The sequence below is a fragment of the Micromesistius poutassou genome (genome assembly GCF_964030765.1).
Source record: "Micromesistius poutassou genome assembly, chromosome: 16".
In the NCBI taxonomy this organism is placed as follows: domain Eukaryota; kingdom Metazoa; phylum Chordata; class Actinopteri; order Gadiformes; family Gadidae; genus Micromesistius; species Micromesistius poutassou.
The window spans coordinates 9,311,746-9,326,424 of NC_140286.1; the positions used below are offsets into that span (position 1 = coordinate 9,311,746).

General features: G+C 42.1%; 1 protein-coding gene across 1 annotated transcript; it reads right to left on the reverse strand.

Annotated features, from left to right (window-relative positions):
• Positions 1 to 1,614: 1,614 nt before the first annotated feature.
• On the reverse strand, positions 1,615 to 4,683 carry rx2 (retinal homeobox gene 2; the record flags this gene model as incomplete). The annotated part of the gene is made up of 3 exons (XM_084481211.1): positions 1,615 to 2,052; positions 2,139 to 2,395; positions 4,401 to 4,683. The coding sequence occupies 3 exons, from the start codon at positions 4,681 to 4,683 to the stop codon at positions 1,615 to 1,617; spliced, it is 978 nt and encodes a 325-aa protein (XP_084337337.1).
• Positions 4,684 to 14,679: the final 9,996 nt, after the last annotated feature.

Here is a 14,679-nt window from a genome sequence, read left to right on the forward strand (position 1 = left end):
AAAACAAAATATTTACAGCGAACACAAACTTCTTGCTTTTTCTAAATGCCTTTATGTCTAGAAAATATTACGGATCAATTGTTGAGCAGCATTGTACCGTACATGTTTTAACATGCACAACAAGAATTCAATTTCTCTTTTCTTTTGTGTAACAGTACACAGATTGTACTTGCACAAATTATATTCCTAGCAACTTGTTTTAATTTTACTTAAGCATGTTGAGAATACTATTTTTCATATTAAAGGGAAAATAAAAGAAGGCTTACAATCAGCCCTAGGACTATCACAAGACGAAAGATGGAGGATGCTTCCACATTGGTTAGGTGAATGACCCATCAGGATTGCGTCTGCACAGAAACTCACGCCCACACACACCCTGGCCAATTACCTTTGTCTGTGTGCAACGTCAGTGCAAATTAATCCAACTTTAAACATTGTGATCCTATAACAAAGGCAACCAGTGCTTCTTCCTAGAGGTAGGCAAGGTTGCCAGCACTTGTATATACTCCCACACTAAATCCATGTTTCTCTGGTTACCATAAGTAAAGAATGCCGTAAGGAGCATTATTTACCAATAAAAATGTAATTAATGGACTTTAATGGAATGCTCATTAATATTATGCAAGAGCAAACTGAAGCCCTGATAGGAATGACGTGGAGGGCATGGTTTGCTAGGACAGGAGAGGGGGACTTCTGAGGGCATTTTGTTGGATGCTGAGAAACTGGGGTTAATCGCTTTAAAACCAGTGATTAGGTGTTAAGAGGTATGCTTGTCTGCTTAAATTAGCCTCCGAGACAGATTGTGCTGGGTGACTTCGTCAACCCGCCCCTACCACGGAGGGGGATGGGGGCAATATTCACAAAAAAGAATTAGAATAAGCTCCAACTACAAAAGTTTCATGTTCTATAAATGAATGTTAAGTCATAGTTATAAACCTCCAAATCTCACTTATTAGTATACTATTTGATATATGTGATTTAAGCTGATTTCATAAAGTAGCTTGTGATTTATTATGACCAAAATATGGCCAAAAGATTGTGTAGATACCCTTGCTAAACCAGAACAACTACAAAAGTCTGGTATCGAGGATCATAAGCACAGGGGCAACCGGCCGAGTGGTAAGGGAGCTCAGGTCATTCATTACAAAACAAAAAAGTAAAATGACATTAAGGAGGGTTTGATATCATAACTCTCAATATATAATACATCTCCACGTAATAAATGCCTAGCCAATGTATTAGCAATTAATCAAACACAATTTGCATACTCCTTCACCATACTCCTCTACTGTAGAATCATCCTTATCGTCATGAACCATTAAGCAATAAATGTCCTACAAGGTTGCAATCCATGAGAAAAAACAAAATAGTCATGTCGGAATGGTTACAGAATTCAAAATTTTCAAAAATCCATTCTATCATTTAGAAAATATAAATCACAAAAAGTTCATTTTGAGAGTTGCCCATTATCCTCACAAAATTGTCCAAAACATTCAAGGTGATGCCATTCTCCTCTTCAAAGGAACATCCCCAAATACCCGCCAACATTTTGTTGTAAACATTTACTGGAGCAGCATTAAGATCCATTCGGTAAGCTGCGGTATCCCCAGCGGATCACATGTGTTGCCATGTTTTATCCATGGACTGAATGTGCTCTTTGGCCTTCATCCTCAGTGCTGCGATGCTGGAGCTCCTCTCGTCCTCCATGGGATACTTGTCATTGAAGCTGGGCGGACACTGATAGGGAGGCGGGGGCATCGACTGCATACCCTGGACCATCCCGGGTGGGGTGTTTAGGAAGCCATGGCTAGAGTAGGAATGCTGCAGGCCTTGAGGTGGGCCCATGAACCCGGGCATGGTGTGTAGAGGTGTGGAGCTGGACATGGGCGAGGCCAGCCAGGGATCCAGGGGCATGCTGTTGGTCATCTGACCCACACTGGAGGGCATGGGGGCGCGGTTGAAGGAGAGCATGGGGGAGTCGTGGAGCTTCATGCTGCTGGTGTCCATCTTTTCCTGGCGCCTCCACTTGGCTCGGCGATTTTGGAACCAAACCTGGACGGAAGACGGAGCAGGTTAGCAAACACTAGTTGACAAACATGACACGTTCTGCTTGCTATGCCATCAAGAGCCTCCTTTACCTGAACACGGACTTCCGGCAGGTTGACCTTCATGGCCAACTCCTCCCGGCTGTAGACGTCCGGGTAGTGGGACTTCTCGAAGGCCCTCTCCAGCTCATGGAGCTGATAGGTGGTGAAGGTGGTGCGGTTTCGCCGGTGCTTCTTCTTAGGGTGGTCGTCGTCTCTGCAGGGATCCGGGGAACCCTCGTTGTCACCCAAGTCCTTTGCAAGGTCACCCATCCCCTCCTCGCACTTGTCCCCGGAGAAAAGGCTAGACTCTGCGATCACGGAGAGACCCAATGAAAGCCATTGTTACATTATGTTGATAATCTGTACTTCATGCAGAATGCTAGGTGAGTATGTTGAAGTGCATCATCACCCTAAGAGGAGTTTTCTTTGCTTAATTTCTGAAGCAAGCTTATTCAGAACTCTTGATTATGACACACTAATGAAACATTATGACACAAATCTTTCAATAGCCACCTTGTCGTAGCTCCAAGGTGCCAGAATATATATTTGGGGAGCTCTTCTTCTTCTTTGGGTACAACATATTACTTTGTATTGTATCTGGTATTCCAATCTACGATAAGTAAGGCACTGGTAAAGTAAATCAATGAATGGATGAATTGGATGGACGTGGAACAATGGCTGATGCTAACATGACAAGCAACGGGGTTCCCCTTGTCTCTATTCAAGAGGAGAGTGACCCCAGCCAGGCCTGCCATGGTCTACTGGCCAAGGGAAAGTAAACAATACTTCTTTCATCTCATCTAACCATCACGTCGGTCGCGCTTGCGTCAGTTGCATCCAAGGAAGCGGATACATTTCCATGGCATTGCACTCAAAACGTGTCTATGTATGTCTTACTCTTTAAAGTTCATACCAAAATTATTATTATTGACACATAACCCATCAGAAAGGTGCTAGGTTTGAATCCCTATTTCCAGTCTAGGCTTCCTCATAAATGACACAAAGTCATTTGTAAGACGTAAATGGTTTGTTAATTCAACTGAAGGGTTGAGGCTAGGGATCTGTCAAGCTAATGCTTGGGAAGTGAACAAAGGTTAAGGGTCTGCAAAAGCATTAAAGCCTATCCCAATGCATCTTTCACTGAAATCTTCCTTTAAGTTGAGAGTAATCCGACCAAGACATATGCTGCTAGTTAAACCTGTAAATCCAAGGCTACAAAATAAGGGTACAAATCTAGATGTTAAATTCCTATATGTTATGGGGGTTTCATGTTTTTTTAGGATCACAATCATATCCCGTCAATATAAATGAATACATCCATACAGAACCTAGAAACTCGATCTCCTCAACATCCTGTGTAAAATACACAAATTACCCAATGATTTACTTTTAGTGTATTAGAACTTTACACAGTTTGAACCTCTGGGACATCCTTATATTGACTCTTAGATTGCATCATATTCTATGGTTGTGAGAAGTGAAAGATTTAATGATCAGCACCAAAGAATAGTTCTGCGACCATACATAATTCAGTAGTATTGATTGATAGTTAGCATAGTAAATGCTATGCTTTGCTAAACCTTCTTATTTTAGCTTGAATGTTAGCTCAATAAAGCTTGAAGCTCCTGCCTGTCAACATGAAGCATCAGTGTCATGTTTCATTATCTGCAAACCGTACCATAAACTGGCTTTCAACACCACCACCCTGCGTTGTGGTGGTCCAGAGAGGCCCCATATTGGGTGCCAGTGTAATAAAGCCAATGCCACACACCACCTAGGTTGCTGCCACACTCCACCTAGGTGACTTTTACTGGGCTCCTCTCCAAGACAATGTCGGAATACTGGTATATGTTAAAGTTTGTAGACAATGATACATGACCTGGTTGACATGCAGGGGATCTCTCTCTGAGTGTGTGTGGTGATGTGTGGTCTAACCCGTGCATATTGATTAATCAATCATTGATAAATCAATGTGCAACAGGTGTGCAGCCTCCCACAGCCCAAACTCAGGTCAGCCGAGGCTGCTTAAATCAGCCGTCATCTCCACAAACTCCACATCGTCATACTTAAATTCCTTCTTCAACAATATTAGAAAGGCTTTAAGTGTGTCTGTTTTGTTTTCAAAATGGTAGACCTCAACAGGGTTAGTCAACAGGGTTCCAAAAATGTCTCCAAAAATGGTTTAAACACGTTTTTGCTGTCACTGGTGAATTATATCAAAGGGCAAGATAAGTACCACAGTTAACACAACACTTATAACACTTAACACTTTAATAGAGAGCTTGCCCATGGACGTGTGCCTTTCCCACTCACCGTCGAAAGTGGAATGCTCTGTGCTGTCGCCCAGGTCTGAAAGGTGTCTGTATGGATCGGAGGACGCCTGCTTCTCAGAGTCCTCCTGGTTACCCCCGTTCACCTTGTGGTCGTGGACTTCCCCCGCGTGCTGGAGCAACGGGTCCTGGTCTTTACTGAATCCCAGGATCACGTCGATGCTGTGGACCCGGCCCCCGCCGCTCAGACCCACACCCTTTGACATGTCGTAGTTGTCCAGGCAACCATCGTCCACCATACCGAGGGTATCCATTGACAAATGCATCCGAGAGGGTGTTCCTCTTCGTGTTAAGAACAGGAAAAAATAATGTTGAGATGAGCAACAAATTGCAGTCAGGAGGAAAGAAAGTGCGACTTTTCCCAGTGTTGAGTGGTCTCTCCTCGCCGCTCCGGGGTTAAAGGCTGAGGCCTAGGGGAACGGCTTCCTTCCAGTCTCACTTCGGAAAAGTTGAAGGAAAAATGTCCTAGACTTAACGTTGTTAGCTGCAACAGGGAAATGGGGAAAGTCAGAAATAGTCTTGGTGAAATTATAATGGAAAATGTAATACTAAGAGCATTAAAGTAACTAAAATGATGGCTTGTATGATCTGCAAGATCATTTAAATATTGTACATTGCATTGCATCATTTTGTTGTTCAATGTGACTTTTGAATATTACTGTTATATTACTGTTGGAATATTGCTGTGGCTAGCCTATCTTTTTGCTCTAACGTATATATTGGTGTTGTGTTTTGTATTTAGTTTAAAGATGAATCCAATCTATGGTTGTAATAGAAAATACTTAATTAATTACAACTAAATCTTATAATTACGTACAAAACCAACTAAACCAAACCAATATACAGTACTAAATCAAGTCAAAAAAATTAGAGCTTCTTCAGAAACCCGATCAATATAATTACTTTTAACATTTGTTTTCTGCAAAACTGAAATCAAATCGATTTACATGAAAACCCAGCAAACACTGAAATATTCAGAGTCACCAATCTATCTGAAACGCAGTCAAGCTCGATAACTTACCCTCTATCACGATGGTGCTGCAGGGGCTAGGCTGTGTGCATGTTGACTCACTAGTCCATAAGTAGACAAATGACGGCCAAAGACACTCAGGATGGCTACTGTAAGGCACTTGCTACTCCCCCATTAAGTCCTCGAGAATCCCCTGCGCCCAAGTGAGCAAAGGAATCACTGCTGGACCCCCTGTCTTACAACCTGATGGAATGTCTTTCTGAGTGGACAAAACTCTCCTTCAACCGCACGGGACACCAGAAGCTTGCAGGGCAGTGGATGTAAAACCAAAAGGGTTTAAGAGGTTTATTAATTGGACTCCTTCCCCTTTAAGAATGATTGACGGTTGTTTTCTGGTCAAGTAATTGCTCCAAATGTGCCCTGCATTCAGACCACAGAGGGAGGCCATCGCTAATGAAGCCTTAACAAAACTTTCTTTCAAAAAGTCTATTGTCCGAAAGATAATGGCTCGTACTGAGAGTTTTCGCTAATCCCTTCATTATAGACAATGTAAGAGGGGGGGGTAAAGACACAGAGATGGACTCTAACTAGAATGACTACACAAAGTAAAGACTTGTATTCATAGAAACAGTTGGATTCAGACACAAACTGCCTTCCGTGCACCTCCGCGTTTTGAAGTGAGGTACAACATCAGGGCAAAAAAGCAAAAGAACTGAATTGCTCATTGTTTCCTCCAAGCTTTTTATTTACCGACTTGTTGAGCTTGAGAAGTACTTTGAAGACTGCTAACTTTTGATACATTCATGTGCCTTGCTGGTTGGTCGGACACGGGTCCAAATGGCAAAGAGTTAAGCACAGAATGAGATAAAATACAGGCAGAATAGTTTATTTCAATTTGTTTTATCTTCAAATATAATTTTGTTGTATCAAGATGAGATGAAACGGCACCATTTGGGATAATTGTGTACGTAGAGAGAGTATTATAGAGTTGAACCTCTGTTCATATTCTAATAATAATATGCTTTAGCTCTTGGGGAGGAGAGGGGCTTTGGAGTTGCAGATATAGAAACATGTGCTCGTCTCCTGTAGCTGAAGCTGCCCCCACTCAAAGCCGTGGCTGCCAGGAGTCTCAGAGATCAAGCCTGTCCTTAATGAGCCTAACGACTTCACTTCCTGTGACATCAACTCATGTATCTGGAGCGAACCCTACTCTGTAGCAATACAAATGGTGATATTTAATGCATTTTTACACATGAACAACATTCATTGTACATAGAACAAATGATAACTATCGAAATATGAATACATAAAACCAAAATGATCAGTTGTATTAGAAGTAGTTGTCCTGTTAACGGCGGAGCAAGGGCACACGCTTGAACATCGTCAAATTGTTAACTGCATCCTAATGATCAATTCTTATCGTGTGCTGTGTGTTGTATTTGATGCTGGGACGGTCCTGCCTCAGCCTCTGCTAGTGAGGCTGAGACGCGGCAGGTTAGGACACATTATGGAGGTGATTGCTAACTCATTAAAAGGAGCTCCCTTAATGACCTGTCCCACAGTGCTCATTAAGTGAGCTCAATGAGCTTAATGGCAATCGGTTAAATTACTTGGATACAGCATTGTTCCTGTGGCTGTTTTAAACCTTGATATATATTGGTCTTTTTTTAATGTTAAGTCATCTATTTCATGTCCTCCCTCCTCTCTGCAAATGTTCATATCGTTTATGTTACCCCTGCGTGTGCAAGAGTGTCTCTATGCTAACGACTTGCGAACGGCCAATTAGAGAATAAACTGTTAATCTCTAGCTTTGAGTGGGCATTGAATTGCCCTCTGATGAGAGGCAATTCAGGCTTTATAGAGGCTATATTTCAGATGCACACTTCGCTTATAGCTCCACACAAGTACATTGAAGTAACCTGTGCAGGACTGTGATTTGCATAACAAGATCCCTATATCGCCCCGAGTGCTTGAACGCATTGACGCGAAAACATTGGGTGAATAATCATATTAACACATAACACATATTATATTAAGGCTGCCCCTCTTTTCGATTTTCCCCCCATTATCCTAATTGAGTGCAAATTGGTTAAGATGGCGCAGCGTAGCTATCGAGCCTCTTAGTTTTATCAGATGACAGGTTAATCCGCGGTGATCCTATTAGGAGGCAGGCCGCTAACGTCCAAAGGAGCTGTGTCAGCTTACAGGGGGAAAGGGGGTTGGGGAACAGCATGGCGCCCGAGGAAGACCGGGAGGAAGAGGAAGAAGGAAAGGGGCAGGGATCACGAGGGGGGGCAACGTGCTGAGGGGGGGTGGTGGCACCGCCTGGACACTTGTGCTATTTTTTTTACTGAATATATAATATTGTCATTGAAGTGTAATTTATGTAAATGAATACACTCAAATAATATTTAGTATAACATTTTATATATTTACAGGGGGAAAAGCGTGCTTGGGCATATGTCCCCATAATTGATATGCTAATAGAGTGTACCATTCAAACTACTGTTAGCTGTTAGCTAATCAATAGACGGCGTTGCTAGCCCTCGCTCATCGACCTTATTGCTGAGGACATATATGTTTGTTTGATTGTCAGTTAAGCCCATGCTTTCGGCCTCATTAGCAGAGACAAAACCCCTTGAAACCTGTCGGTTCTTTATCTTTTAATCGTGGTGTTTGTCACAACAGCCATCAACTAGTAAAGACTCACCCAGCAACCACTCAGATTAGATTAGATTAAGTCCGACCTTCCATGACCCGACCATGTTTTACTGTTCATTTAACTGCACACTTTGTTGAACCCTTACAAGAAGATACGTTTGTTCCATTTGGATAAAGACAAAAATCGGAATATGTGAAAACTGTAACGCTTCAACTCTACAGGGCGAAAACAAAAAGGGTCATATTGAAAATATGACATTCATAATTGTCACATTGGACACATCTGCTGCATTGGAGCAGTTCATGAACCAATGAGGCATATCTTCGATCGGAGTCAGTTCGTACATTAAGCCTCAAAATGTGCTACGAGACACGGATGTCCGGGATGTCCGTACAGCATTCACATCACGGTGCACCTCTCGTCGGCGGCCTGCTTCCCCTCCATCGTGGTGGCCTGGACCTGCAGGCCCAGGCCCTGGGTGTTGATGTCCACGTCCATGTCTTAAATCTTCCCCAGAAGGGACTCGTAGTTCCCCCTCCTCTTTCTCCTCTTCCTCCACCATCTTTGCGAGGTCCTACGGTAAACCGTTCTATGATGATGATACCCAGGTCATTAGCACTGGTAGTATAGTTTAAATGATTAGTTATTAGTATTATTATAGTCACTATATGGACTCTGGACTCTGCATAGCCTTCCTCCCTTACTCTCCTAAAACCAACCCCTCTAACGCACTTATTGTATGTTAGTATGTCCTGGCACTTAATGTACACTTATTGTATGTTAGTATGTCCTGGCACTTAATGTACACTTATTGTATGTTGTATGTCCTGGCACATAATGTACACTTATTGTATGTTGTATGTCCTGGCACTTAAATATAGTAGCATTTTGTAGCATCCTAGCTAGCTTTGCTGTATACAGGGATAGCTTTCCTAGTTATCTTTGTTGTATACAGAGAATGGGTTAACCTAGCTATTGTAAGTGCTTGGCACTTGTTCATATATAAACATCCTTACTGTACCGACAGCGATATATTGTTGTTGTACATTATATTGTACATTTCTTCGGACAAATGTACTTATTTTAAGTCCTAAATAATCTAAATCTTAATGTATATGAATTCAAGTTATGTGATATGATTTATATTAAAATCTATATTATTATTAAGCAATTATTTAGACTCGGTTTCAACAATTTTGTGACAGGTCATTTAGAAAACGAGCAATTATATAAATGACTAAAAAAACAAAATAAGAGTCCACTTCTGGAAGCCTGTATTTGTCTCAGAGTGCGACTCTCAGATTGGCCCACTGTGCCTTCTTTGTGGCAAACCCCTGAGCCCGTTCGATTCTGCTTTGGAAAGTTGGAAGCAGGGCGTCATTGAAAAAATATTGTTCAGTACAGCCATCTGAAAATGTACCATGGTTTAGTGCTGGCTTTAAACCTCACCAAAACGTACTGTAGGATAACATAATTAGTTAATGTGTAAAATTATTAGTGCAAGTTTACATTTGCATTCAACTTAAATGTTTTTTACTTTTAATTATCAGCCTATGTATTGTTACTATTGAATGTATCATTTACTGGAATAAAATGTACGTGATGAAATAAGGCAGGGACCACAAAGGCCAGTGTGATTCCCCCAATGTGTAGTTCTCAGTGCTTTTTTAAAGGGGACATATTATACCACCTGTGGGGTATACTACGTACCTCGCTGAACATACCCAGGCTTTCTTTCGAAAACCTCGACAGAGACGCAACTCACGATCAGAGTTAAATGGTACTACGACACTCACTTAGGATTCGATTAGTCGAGCCAGGTTTTCCGCTTTAGGTTCAACGCGCGTTCACGTGAAAGGGGCGTTTATCGCGTCATTTTACTCACCTTTACAAAATGGATAGAGCAAGAGCAGTCTATTTCACTCAAGAGGAACAGATAGTCATAATTAAATCCTATGAGGAGTTCAAAAATCTGAGGCACTTACTGGCTAGGGAGGCGTGCTGGCGAACAATAGTCGATCATGTAAATTCGTAAAAGTGAAAGGATTCTGCATATAGTCTATAAAATAACTATGGCAAATTATGAATTGTTCGCCATTAATCCCAATAGAGTGATGATGATTTCAAAATGCATAAGCAACGTCCAACCTGCCTTGTTCTATTATAATATAATATAATTTAGGGAATTAACTTTAATTACACCCTATATAAGAAATGTATCGCATTTCGCCAGCAACCGGGGTTCAAATCCGCCGGTCCATCATGCCTTTTACCCCCATAGATGTGGTGCCAGCACGGCCTTGAGAACATGGGTTCAAGTTCGAAATAAGCACAAAAATATAATTCCATAACCTTTAGTGAATAAGTATTCCATATGACATGATTTGGGACTTTTTAATCTTCACACAAATGCGCATTACTTGGGAGATAAACCCTGCATGCAGAAATTCAAGACTGACACGCTACCTCCACTCCACCACTCTCTCACCGAGACACACTGCGCAACAGTAAGCACTGTCTACATAAGGTCCAACGAGAACGAACAAATAGCGAATACCCTCTGATGAGAACCTGTATCTCTCATAAAGAATAATTCTCAGGCAATGCCAAGGGATTGTATCTGTCCCGAAAGACCCTCTGTCTCCGGAGAGACCCCTGCACGATGTGGGCGCCGAGGTCCACGGGAAAACCCACAAATGGTGACAACATTGTAAAAAGAGGCCGATCTAACATGATAGACTAAGCTGAAAACCTGCTCCCGACCAGGTTTGGTTGACAGCATAAGTCACCATGGTGATACAGCGACGCTAAAAGAGAGCGACTTTCGTGTCCCAGCTAACCCAGGCTTTGAGCGCAACATACCTCGCTAACCCACTAATCGAGGTTCGCAGTATACCCCACAGGTGTGATTGTGATTAGCCATTACAAGCCGCCAAAATGTGCCTCTTCTGACATCACAGGTGGGCGTGTCCACCTAGATGTATAACAGATAGATGAGCAACGTTTGCTACAGTCCACTGGGTAGGCTGGTAGACTGATCTATCCAGCACACATCTAGGTGGACACACCCACCTGTGATGTCAGAAGCGGCACATTTTCAAAACGGCTTGTAATGGCTGATCACACTCACCTGGTGGTATAATATGTCACCTTTAAACCGGAACCAGTGCATGGAGTGGTTAAGCATTTTGCATTTGCATCTCACAAATCCGGACTGAATTTGCATCCATCCAGTCTCACTTTGACTTTCCAAGAGTGTCTACATGCGTCTACGTACGTCCCTCCCAAACGATGTAGCCACAACAGACGGTGAAAGCATTAGGAGGTTAAGAGGAAGGCGGGGAAGCAGGTGGCCATGTTCTAAGCCCCCTAGGAAAGCTCAGTGTCTTAAAGGCAGTTTTACCACCCCACACTTATGCTGTCAGCTCGGAGTGGCCAATTGCACACACGCATGTTGCAATCTAAACGATCAAGAGCATCCACCGGCTTCACCAGATCTGGCTCATTACGTTGATTTGATCAACTCGCCGGGCTATTTTAATTGGTTTAGACGAGAGTGCCAATCATAGCAAATATAAATGTTACCTACAGAATGATCTGTATTAGCTAATGCATGGTGCTGTTGCTTTATAATGTAGCTAACTAACATTCAGCGTACCCACAAGTAACAGCGCATATTGATACAATGTCTTATGTTACGATAGATTTTGCACAAATGCAATCATCTAAATACTGTTCATTTATATAACTATATAACAGATATGGCACGCTCTAGACAATATATTAGAACATACATTTATATTTTAAAAGCATTTTGATAAATCCCAATACAAAGTACTTCCCTGTGTAAAATATTTGATCTGAAATTAAGTGAACTATTTTAAAGCAAGTATACCTGGTTCCAGCCCCTTAATCAAGAACTCTGAATTAGAGTTACTTAAGGATGCAAAACCACAAATTGCACTAGGACTACAATACTATTGTAAAAAATATGCAGTCAAAATCATCTCACACCTTACTGAATGTGAGCTGTGATATTCGAATAACATCAAATTAAAAATATACTTAATATCCATATACAATATTTTGTTTGTTTAAGCATGCGCCAACCAAGGAGGGCCAACCGAGGAGGACCATGTTTAATGGGGTCTTCGGGAAACGAGACGTCGTCGAGACCTATCATACCCATCCCTCACTCATCTACTCAGGCTAATTTGAGATCCAACTAAGCAAAACAAATCCCCACATAAAGCCTCCTTCTTAGCCGGGCTTCCTTCCATTGATGTCACACACACGTCATGGGTGCACACGGAGCACACCTTTTCCAGCACACCATACCCCGCAGCCTGCCCATATTTAACTGTGCACCGGACATCCAGCATTTAAAAGATGGCGTTCCGCGATAATCTGTCCGGTGTCTGACATGGTGACATGGTTCCATTTGTAAAAATACAAATGATCCATTCTGTAGAAGCAGCTGCTCTGTGGGTTATCTGGCCCACAGAAAGCCCCGGCAGCTATTCCTGAATTTCCCATCTAGGAATAATAAAGCAGTGTGTTATCTTATCTTATTTACCAAAAGACTAGAGTTCTGTTTATAATTTGACATTTCATTAATATATTATTGTGCATGCCACTCCCTAGTATTTTAACCTGCTCAATCCTTTGGTGAGTTGATTTAACCCCCTATTGACTGGTATAACCTACTATTAAAATTAATTAAATTAAAACGGTTTTGTATTAAATCCCTTTGCTTTGGGACACCACAGTGTAAGAACTTTCTGCAGACAATTCCTGGGGGCCTTCCAAAATGACGGCTAGCATTCTTCATCTATTGTTGTTTTAGTAGGACAGCAGCTTAATGGATGAATTGCTTCATTGATACAACAAAACATCTCTCCCCCTCTAAAGGGATCCAGCAGGTGAGGATCAGACCTCATCAGTTTGTAGAGATTTTAATCGACATGCTTCCCTAGTCAATCGATGTAGCTTTGGAGAAGGCCTGGTGCCTTTCTTCAATTTAGAGAACATGATGTACCTGATACTTCAATCTGCTCACTTCTCCTCTATCAGTGTCCTCTGGTCCTCTCCTCGGGGACATGCCTTTAGACTCCTCCTTCCTGTCCGAAACGGCCACAGCGGCCTCTTTACCTCCCCAACTGTTCAATTTATGCACATGCTTCATAAGGAACCCCATATTTGGGTGGTGCTGGCTAGCTATGTGGGTTTGTTAAAGTCCTCCAAAAGCAGATGGTTGTAGAGTTTCCAATTGAAAGTCAGGGATATTCTTGTTTTCAAAAACAAAGTTTCAAGTTTTGGTTACTTTCTAGACAAAACTTGCCTGCTATGCTAGCGTATCAAGTGGTTATTGTCTGTCAGTTTTAGGAGATGTGTTATGTGTATGAATGCATTATGGGCAGAGTATAACAGCTCAAAAGCTTATTATTGGCAGCCCAGTAGCAATCGACAGGATATCTTGTTTCACGGAGCAGTGAGGCCTTCAGCAGTGACCCGCCGTGGGACCATAGATATTTCATCTTTAAAGGTGCGGTAGTTAAGAATTGAGATTTGTAAGGAGAGCAAGCAGAAAAGAAGGCGAGAATCTGAAAATAACCCATCCTCACAAAGAACCTCACTCTCTGCTCCCTCCCTGTATTTCTCAGCCATTGATTCACATAACTGTTATTGACAAGCAAGATGGATTCCCCAACCAATCAGGGAAAAGGGTCCTGATTTGTCTGAAAATATATGGTATCAGTCTACAATCTAAATGGTCTCATAGAGAGGCTGGGTCAAGCAGAAACTATTCTCACAGTGCATTTCACTCACTAGCTGACGGGGAGCTATGGAATTTTAAACAAATTACACTCAAATAAAGCTCCACCTAACTGTACTTGCCTCCCATGATGCCATAACTGCCCTTGCAGCGTGAGATTAGACAGTTAATCTCATTGGAATCAATAACATGGCCTGTCATTTTACAATTACACATAGTCGTTCAGCAGACAATTGTATCTGAAGCCACTTATCTTGGGGGTTAACAACTGCGTAAAATCAACACCTTCAGGGCTGTAAGGTGACGTTTATTTACAGTGCAGGAAAGAAGTCAGCAAATATTTGGGCCAAGCATATACAATGTATTTGTGGGTGTGTGTGTGTGTGTGTGTGTGTGTGTGTGTGTTTTTTGTGTGTATCAAATATGTGATTTCATTTTTGCTCCCTCCCCCTTACACACACACACACACACACACACACACACACACACACACACACACACACACACACACACACACACACACACATACACACACTCATACACACACCTGTTGAATTGTAAACCTCAGCATGCACAGTATTACATGAGAAGATGAGTGAAATACTCGTAAAAGGGACAAACACTTGGCATCAACTCTCTTTGATGGAAAGCAAATGACCAGGCTATTTAAAGACTAAAAAGGAACCCTCTAGAATAGGTGGCCCCTTGAGACACACATCAGCATCGCTTTCCATTAGAGGCTGGTCTGACGAGACACCATGACACAGGATGAACCCTTCTCCTCCCACTCAATAGCCAATGGCTTTTGAGAGTTCCCGAACTCGACTGAAGAAACCACACGATAACAAACAGAA